The 9,424-nt window shown below is 54.8% G+C and overlaps 1 protein-coding gene across 2 annotated transcripts in view; it reads right to left on the reverse strand.

Moving 5' to 3' along the window:
- Nucleotides 1-8,424, reverse strand: part of BSPRY (B-box and SPRY domain containing) — a 22,879-nt gene extending 14,455 nt beyond the window's left edge. For both annotated transcript variants that reach the window (XM_056109522.1, XM_056109521.1), the window contains exons 1-2: nucleotides 8,236-8,424; nucleotides 3,077-3,175 (exon numbers count right to left, since the gene is read on the reverse strand). In XM_056109522.1, the coding sequence (XP_055965497.1) occupies nucleotides 3,077-3,175; nucleotides 8,236-8,424 (288 nt within the window). The remainder of the gene's footprint in view (nucleotides 1-3,076; nucleotides 3,176-8,235) is intronic.
- Nucleotides 8,425-9,424: the final 1,000 nt, after the last annotated feature.

The following is a 9,424-nucleotide window of genomic DNA, read 5'->3' on the forward strand; positions in this document are numbered from 1 at the left end:
TTTCCCACAGCGATTCAATAAATAAATAAATTAATTTAAAAAAATAAAAAAAAGAAGAAGTAAAGTTCGTTCACTAATTCCCTCACCTTCCTCACAATTTTGAGAAAATACCAATCTCCTATTTTGGCGGGGAAGGGAATGGGTGGGTTTGGGTCTCACCTGGTAGTGCTCAGGGAACATAGGCTGTGCCAGGTACCTGACCGGAGCAGGCCACAAGCAAGGCAAACGCCTTAACCTCTGCACAATCTCTCGCTGGCTCTCTGGCCCCGCTACACTAGCTTTGGTGGAACAGTATACGGAGGTCCTTGCCAGTGCAATAAGATAGGAAAATGCAAAGGATGAGGAAAGTGAGAAGAGAGGGAGTGAAAGAAAGAAGCCATTGAACCAGAGAGACGAGACCAGCCTGCCACAGCCTATTGGCTTCTCTTTCCTGGTTCCGGTCTCCTTTAATGGCTGAGACACTCCTATATCCTGCCAGGAAATTCCTTGCTTTGCTGACGCTGGTTCGACTAGCACGGGTTCTGTCCCACGCCATCATAAAGATCTTGATGTGGGGGCTGGAGTGATAACACAGCAGGTAGGGCATTTGCCTTGCGTGCAGCCAACCCGGGTTCGTTTCTCAGCATCCCACATGGTCCCCTGAGCACCACTAGGAGTAATTCCTGAGTTCATGAGCCAGGAGTATCCCCTGTACATCGCTGGGTGTGACCCAGAAAGCAAAAAAAAAAAAAAAAACAAAACAAAGGATCTCAATGTGGTCGGAGCAACAGTTCAGTGCAGGGCACTTTTCTTACATGCAGTGACTACAGGTTTAATCTCTGACATCCCATATGGCCCTCCAAACCTACCAGACGCGAACTCTGAGTGCAGAGCCAGGAGTCATCCCTGAGTACCACAGGATGTGACCCCCAAACAAAACGATAAAGGGTCTCAGTAAGTACAGTGCCAAGCCTGGCCCCTGAACTCTACTGGATGGAGTGAGGGGATGCTCAGGAAGACATTCAAAGCCTCTGTAGGGCAGAGTGAACAGTGGAGAGGCAGGGGCCGGAGGATGGTACAGCAGGGAGGGCATTTACCATGCATGCTGCTGACCCAGATTTGAGCCCTGGCACCCCATATGGTCCCTTGAGCAACACCAGGAGTGGTCCCTAAATGCAGAACCAGGAGTCAGCCCTGCACACTGGGTGTGGCCTCCAAACCCCAAAAAAGAGTGGAGAGGCAGCGACGGCACTGGATGCTGAGAAGGGTGTAGTGGGGGGGAAAGTGGCAACAACAGCCCGGGAGGCAGAGGCTCTGGGTGACCGAACTGGCCCTGGCAGGGAAAATGGGGGGCCTTGGGCCAGACACCGAACCTCTGTGGAAGCAGTTCCCCATCTGGACACAGGCGTGTTTGCCACCTACCACATGTGCCTGCCCTAAGGAATACTCAACATCAGACGGGAAAGAGAGGACAGTAAGGCGCTCGCCTTCCCTGCGGCCAACCCACATCAGATCCTTAGCGACGGGCTGGCCCCCTGAGCACAGAGTCCGGACTGAGCTCTGCGTATGGCCCCTCAGTGCCAAAGTACCCGGTTGATTCTATATTCCCGGGGCTGACCACCAGCTTAGACTGCAGACTGCTGACGGATTAGATTAGATTGTAGCCCCTCTTGAGATCCCTTACCCGAGTGTAGGATGCCGTTGGTCTGCCCTTCCTCCCTGGCTGCCGGGAGCTTGTGTTTGTTGACTGCCCCCCAGCCTGTCAACTATCTTTGTCTAATGATCAGACTCTGAGTTGTAAATATTGTCTTTCTCTTCTCCTTAATGTCCTTCGCATGGTTAGTTATTTCAGAGCAATTGCTTTTTTGTATGGATACAGGAAGACAGTTAAAAAGACAAACCTGTGGCTTGGGAGTTGATTGACTCCAGATAATATTACTTCCTGGACATCTGCTCTCCCGACATAAGCCACAGTTGCCCTTCCTTCCTAGATCCCCAAGAGCAGGGTCCCGATAAGGGACTGGATGGACCCAGTGCAAGCGGTGAGATATGAGCTACCCCGGCATCGAAATGGGCCTAGCCAAAGTGCCCTAATGCTTAACTATAAGTTGAGAGCATAGTCATGAGCAAATTCAGTCATGATCCAAAAGTAATAACTATATTTGGACCCTGCTGGGGTTAGAAATGATTGATTCGGCCTGAGCACAGTAGTCTGAGTCTGTGGTGAGATGTCCCCAGGAGAGTTACCCTACAAGCCTTAAAGTGTCTATTATTGTGTCCATACAGAATGGTAAATATAGGGAAAAAGAATTAAAGATGTTAATCAAGTTGCAGGTATAAGGAGAGAAGAAACACACTTTTAGGGCTGTTTTGCCCGTGTGGGCTGCAGGTGGTCGGGAAGACTGGAAAAACATCTTTAATTACGCTTCCCGTAGGGAGGAGTGGTGAGAGAATAAAAAAAGAGCAGCTTCGGGGAGGAAAGGGGGGGGATTGAAGGAGGAGAGAAGAGACAGCAGAACGACAGCACAGAGAGAAGAGATAGCGGAGACGGATACTGCGGGAAGAAAGGATTGCGCGGTTAGAGAGAGAGAGACACAGAGAGTGAGTGAGGTGTTTTACATGCCCAAGGAAGTCATTTAGGCCGGGGATGGAGCTCAGCGGGAGAGCACAGGCTTTGCACGCGCTGAATTTAAGCCCTGGTCCCGTCTACACACACACACAAACATCTACACTTTTTTGAAAGCCTTTGCCTTCACAGTGGTACTGCCAACAGTCTACTCTGCCCACATGGGGAAGCAGGGCTCGGAGGATGAGAAAACATCAAACTGGGGCATCCCGCTGGCGAGTAGCAAACACAACGGGGCTCTGAAGTTGGGGCTGACTGTGTCCCAGTCTCTAAAGTGGGGTTCCTCAGGTGACCATCCTCTCCCTTGAGAATAATACTGGAGGAGAAAGCTCTTGCAAAGCTGCTTGATCAAATAAAATTAGTTTTTTTTTAAAAAAAAATAGCAGAAGATATTGAGATAAAAAATAAAGTGGGGTTCCTATCCTAAGAGGGGGTCCAGAGAAGTGGGGGGTGATGGAGAGAACTACCTACCACAGCTCTCTGGTTTTTTTCTGGCAAGACCTCAGCCACGTATTTGGTGATGCCGGCACTCTGCAGTTGCAGCCGCTCACACTGGTCCACGATCTTGTTCTGCAACACAAACCACGCTGTGAAGGACCGTCCATATTGTTTTCCAGAAAGCCTGGACCAGTCGGCACTCCCACCAACAGTGAAAGAGCGTCCCTTTTCCCCCACATCCACGCCAGCACGAGCTGCTTTTGTTCTTTCGAATGTGTGCCAGTCTCTGTGGTGTGAGATGAAGGTTGCTCCATAGTCGGAAGGCTGCCTCATGAGCTGGGGGAGAAGGCAGCTGGGATAGAGAAGGGATCACTGAGTCAATGATGGCTGGAGGGATGGGTCGGGGTGGGAGATGTGCGCTGAAAGTAGATAAAGGACCAAACGTGATGACTTCGCAGCATCTGTATTGCAAACCATGATGCCCCAAAGTAGAAAGAGAGTATGGGGGAAATTGTCTGCCATGGAGGCAGGGGGAGGGTGAGGAGGAGGGATATACTGGGGAGACTGGTGGTGGGGAATGTACACTGGGGTTTGAACATTGTATGATTGTAACTCAAATATGAAAGCTTTGTAACTGTATCTCTTGGAGATTAAAAAAAAGCCACGCTGTGGCCTCCAGACCCCCAATCCCGTTTGCTCTGGCCCAGTGATCTTCTCCTTAATCCACTTCACTCCCCATGCCCACTGCCCACACCCTGACTCCTCACCACTGAAAATGATGCCACCATCTAAATCTTCCTTCCAGCTACCTGGGCCCTTGACTTCTTGGTCTAGACCACGAAGCAAGACCTCCACATCCACACCTACAGCTCTTCAGCTCAACACTGTTCTCGCCCCTTCCCGCTGCCCAACGTCCTTGCCTGGACTTTGCTTCCCTCTTTGTTCTGAATTCCTGCACCCCGTCATGATAATCTCTTTCCTGCACACTCTCAGCCCTCCTCGCATCCCTACTCCTCAGACCTGTTCCCAAGCACAATATGGCTTCTCAAACTCTTCTTGCTGGGGAGATGGCTCAGTGTTAGAGCCTTGTAAGTATGAGGTCCTGGGTTCAATCCCTGGCACAGTTTAAAAAAAAAAAGAGAAAGAAACCAGCTATCTCCTTTTGGGGCCAGGGAGATGGCTCAAAGGGCACATACCAGGCATTCTGCAAGTTCCAAACTCAGTATTTTGCACTACTCAGTGTGGCCCTGGTGACTCCAGGGCTGCTCACCAGCCCTACCTTTGAAATCTCTCTCTTCTGGGCACTTCTGGTCGCCCCACTTCTGCTGGCCTACCGAGATTGGCATTTTTCTCTCGGGAGCACTGTTGGAGTCCCTGGCCAGGCTGGTATTCTTCTTTTTTTTTTTTAGGTCACACCTGGTGATGCACAAGGGTTATTCCTGGCTCTGTACTCAGGAGTTACTCCTGGCGGTGCTCAGGGGACCATATGGGATGCTGGGAATCGAACCCGGGTTGGCCGCATGCAAGGCAAATGCCCTACCTGCTGTGCTATCTCTCCAGCCCCAGGTTGGTATTCTTGACCCAGCCCTCGCAGCTCTTCACCCCAGTTAGCCCTTGCAGATGAGATCCTGGCCCCAGTTCAGAACCCTCAAAGGGCCCCCGTTATAGCCACAGGGACCCCAGAGCGCAGTGTCAGCTTATAGGACTCTGCCTATCTCTGCATGTCACCTTCCTCCCCTCGCTGCCTGGTTTCCTTCCGCTCCAGAAATACACTGAACTGGTCTGGCCCACAGTGCCCCGGCACCTGCTGTTTCCTCTGTCACTGGCTGCTGCCTTCTCCCAAAGACACACACACACACACACACACACATTCTCTCTTTCTCTCTCACACACACACTTATACTCTCACACTCATATTCTCTCAGTCTCACACTCACACAAATTCACTCATACACACAGAGTCTTACATACACTATCACACTCACATACTAACTCACTCACTCACATATACTCTCACGTACAACCACACAGTCACATACACTCACACAACCACAGACACACACATGCTCTGACACACAAACTTACACACACTCTCATATACTCACACACACTTATTCACATACTCTCACTCACACAACTCACATACTCACAGCACTCTTACACACATACACACACTCACATACACAGAAACTCCCTCTCACACACTCACATATACTCTCACATACTCACACAATACATTCACACACATACTCTCACATACACACACTCACACCTATTCACATACACACTCACAGTCACATAACTCACACACACTCACATACATTCTCACACAGAGGTCGCCTTCCCTCCCCACTTTCAGAGGTCACCTCTTCAGAAGCCTTCCCTGACCAGCCCTGACTTTCGTCCATTTTCCTTTTTTTTTTTTTTTTTTCAGATTTTCAGGCCACACTTGGCCATGCTCGGGAGTCGCGCTTGGCAATGCTCAGGGGCCATGCAATGCCAGGGATCGATTCAGGGTTCCACATGCAGAGCCTATGCTCAGTGCTTTGAGCCCTCTCCTCAGCCCCATGTGCCTTGTTTTCCTCCCTCATGACTGTGGGCATGCTTACTTCCTTTTCCCATTCCCGAATACCCTGCCTCTGAATGGTTCTCCATGCCTTACTACCTCGAAGTGAGTTCCTCTACCCAGTGGGCCCTGAAAAAATATTTGGTGACTGAATTACCACCCGCTTCCTTGGCCACAGGGTTTCTGTGGTTTACAGCACCCAGAGCTGTAAGCAAGCAGCCCCCATGAGACCAGGGGTGAAGATGCACACACAGCCTCAGAGAGGGACCTGCTGAGGGTGACCCAGCCAGGCGCCTGCCGCCTTGCTCTCTTTCTCGGGGTAACAACCAGCGTCCCTGCCTGCAACAGCCCCTCCACGATTTCCCCTTTGGGCTTAACCAACAAGTCAATTTGCTCAGCTCTTCTGGGAAGTCCTTGTAAATCCCCCTGACTCTCAGTTAGACCCTGATCTGACATATGGCAGGGGTGGAATGGAGTCGAGCGGCAGGAAGCTGTGAGCAGCCCACCCCACAGGCTGTGGGAACTGACACTGGCGTCAGAAAAGCTAGTGGCCAGGCTCCAGGAGGTCAGAGAGTCATGGAGCTGGCTCTGCTTTGGCTCAGATCTGTAACACTCTCGCCCTCAGGCCATACTTCTTGACTGGCTGGAGAAACCTTGGAAGGCAGGAGCAAAAACCACAAACTGGTCCCAGGGGGTAGCTAGGAGAGGGCCTTGCCTGCGTGCGACCCTGGGTCTGATCACCCGCACTGCAGGGTTCCCAGAACAAAGCTGTGTGTGTCACTGGTGACCTAAGCATGACATGTGTTTGACATGTGACCCCCCTCCCCCGCACACACACACCTTAACAACAAAAGCCACAATCTATGCAGAGCTGGAGGGAGGGTCAGAGAGATGGCTTGAAGGGCTGGAGGGAGAAGGCTTCAGAGTACTTCAGAGAACAGTCCCTGAGCACCTCTGTGAGCGCCCACAAAACAAGACAAGGGGCGGAGAAACAGTTCAACAGGATGAGTTCTGCATGCAGGGGGCCTGGGTTGGATCTCCAACACAACATGATCCCCTGAGCAAGAACCCAGCTGAGAGTAGCCTCTAAGCACTGCCAGGTGTGGTCCCCAAACCAAAACATAAGAAACAGAAAATCCAGCGCAATTTCCATAACAAACCCCCCAAAATTGGAGGGAGTTACCTGAGAGGTAGTAGAGCGGGGAAGGCACTTGCCTTGCATGTGGCTGACCCAGGTTCTATCAAGTCAGCACACAGGGTCCCCAGAGATCCCCCAGGAGTGATCCCTGGAGGCAGAGCCAGAGGTAAATCCTGAGCATGACACAGTCTTGGTATGAAGCAAACACAAAAACAGGAAGAAAAAAAAAAAACGTGGGAGAAAGAGCAAGGCCAGTCTCGGTCCAGGCAAAAGAGAGGCATATGCGTAGGGCCTCTCAGGACCGCACTCCAGACAGAGGCACTTTGTGTGAGTTATCAGGCCTCTCACCCACCTCCCATACTCAGCCCAGATGACAGACCTTTTTTCCCTAAGTCTTAATTACATGCTCATAGTCATTAATGTCACTTCCTCCTAACCAACGACTAAAACACAAACCAAACGGTGCTTTCCTCTGGCCCAGGCAGCGATTCCCCACATCTAGCCCCTGAGCACTGTTAACAGAGTCACTCTGGGCCTCCATTTCCACATCAGTAACGTGGAGGACACTGCTTCAGAGGCCTGGTTGCGGGGTGAGAGGAGGGAACTGCACTGGAGTGATCCGGGCACGTATGTGGGTTCTGCCCATTCCGTACCACACGAGTCTCCTTTCCTTTCACCGTGGCTGTGAGGGACCGTGGTGGCACATCAAGCCAACGGGGGAGTTTTCAGATGTCATTCCCCCAATCCCTCCCCTCCACCTGCACCCCGTCAGGCCTGTTCTCCTCGGGACACCAGGTGAAGTCCCCAGCCAGGCCCTCAGGCCGCACAGCTGGGCAAAAGTCCAGGAAGGGGCTGAGAAAATCAAACCCTTTAATCAAATCGCAAGGAAATTCCCGCGGGGTGCGGGGGGGGGGGGGCAGCAAAGCTGGGGGAGGTGGGGGATGAGGAGGGAGCCAGTCCCGAGGCTACTGGACTCCCCCATCTCAGCTGCCCAGAGGTGGGTGTCAACGAGGAGCAGCAGCCCAGGTGAAGAGCTGCACCTGCGCCCCCCCCCATACACCTGCTTCCCCGCCCCGCAGCCCATCATCCAGGGGGAAGCAACGTCAAGAGAAGCCAAAACCAGTCCGGGAAGGTGGAAGGCCAGCAGCCCCAGGAAGCCCGAGCGTGGCCGGGGCTGGGCGGGGAAGAGGGCCAGGAGTCAGGAGGCCGGTCTGCAGGCAGCGGCGCTAACCGACCAAGCGACAGTTGCTCCTGCAGCCCAGGGCAGCCCAGCTCTCAGCGGGGCCAGGGGAGGAGGCGCGACCAGCGGGACAGGCCCCCTGGCCCAGCAGCAGGAGGATTCGAACTCCCGACTCCAGCGGCCGCGCCCGTAGCCGCCGCGTTCCCCCGCCCCGGCACCCCGGGACCCCGGGACCCCGGGACCCCCGGCTGCGCGCGCCGCCCCTCCCCTGCCCCGGGCCTCCCGGCCCCCGCCCGCGGCCAGCTCACCCGCAGCTCGTCCGCGTGCTCCCCGGCCGGCCGGACGCGGTGGCCCTGGCAGCGGCCGCCCAGCCCGACGCAGGCGGCGCACACGGGCCGGCGCTCGGAGCCGCAGAACCAGCTGAGCGCGCGGCCGTGCTGCGGGCACCGCGGGCCCGCCTCGGACCCCGGCCCGGGCCCCGCGCTCTCCCCGGACATGCCGAGCGAGCGCCCGGCGCCGCGGCCTCCACCTGCCGCAGGTGCCTGCCGGGCGGGGCTGGCTGAGCCGGCGCCGCGCCCGCCCCACCTGCCGCAGGTGCCGCGGGGCGGGGCCTCCCGGACCCGGGCCCGCCCCGCCGCGCCCTACCCGCGCGCCCGGCCTTCCTCGCGCCCGCCGGCTCCCCGCTCCGCTCCGGCCGCCCGCCGGCTGGCGCTTCCTCCTCCTTCTTCTCTTTTCTTCCCTAAGTGCGTGTCCGACCGCACACAGGCGACACCCAGCTGGAGGAAACGTTTACGAGCACTTGCCGGACGCGCGGCGCTGCTGAGCGCTTTGGAGCTGCCTTCTGGGGACCCCGGAGGTCTCGCGCGGGGCCGGGGGGCAGGTGCGCTCGGCTGGCATCTTGCGTCCTCTGTTGAGACACCAACGCACAGAGTCCCGGGGACCACTCCAGAGCCCTGAGCACTGCGGGGTGTGACTCAATACCAGCCTCGCCCTATTAAAAAAAAAAAAAGCGCGTCCTATTGTCTGATGCCCACACCAGCCTCCCTGGAACAGGCTGCGTTAGCCGGGTGTGAGGTCCCAGACCACGGATGGGCCTCCTGGCTGAGCACTTTCAAGCGCCGGCACTGTCAGACTTGTCGAACTTCACCGGCTGGAGCTGAGGGTTAATGGAAGAGTTGGAGCAAATCCGTATCAGGGCACTGGCAGGGACTGCAGTCACAAGATCTGCTAATCACGGTCAATCAATCAATTACGGTCCTCCCGTTGTTCATCGATTTGCTCGAGCGGGCCCAGTAAGGTCTCCATTGGAGACTTTGTTGTTACTGTGTTTGGCATATCAAATACGTCAGCATATCAAATACGTCACGGGTAGCTTGCCAGACTCTGCCCTGCGGATGAGATACTCTCGATAGCTTGCCGGGCTCTCCGAGAAGGGCGGAGGAATCGAACTCGGGTGGGCCACTTTGGCTGCTTGTAAGGCAAATGCCCTAGATCTGC

Source organism: Sorex fumeus, unplaced genomic scaffold, assembly GCF_029834395.1.
Source record: "Sorex fumeus unplaced genomic scaffold, SorFum_2.1 ptg000285l, whole genome shotgun sequence".
Taxonomy (NCBI): Eukaryota; Metazoa; Chordata; class Mammalia; order Eulipotyphla; family Soricidae; genus Sorex; species Sorex fumeus.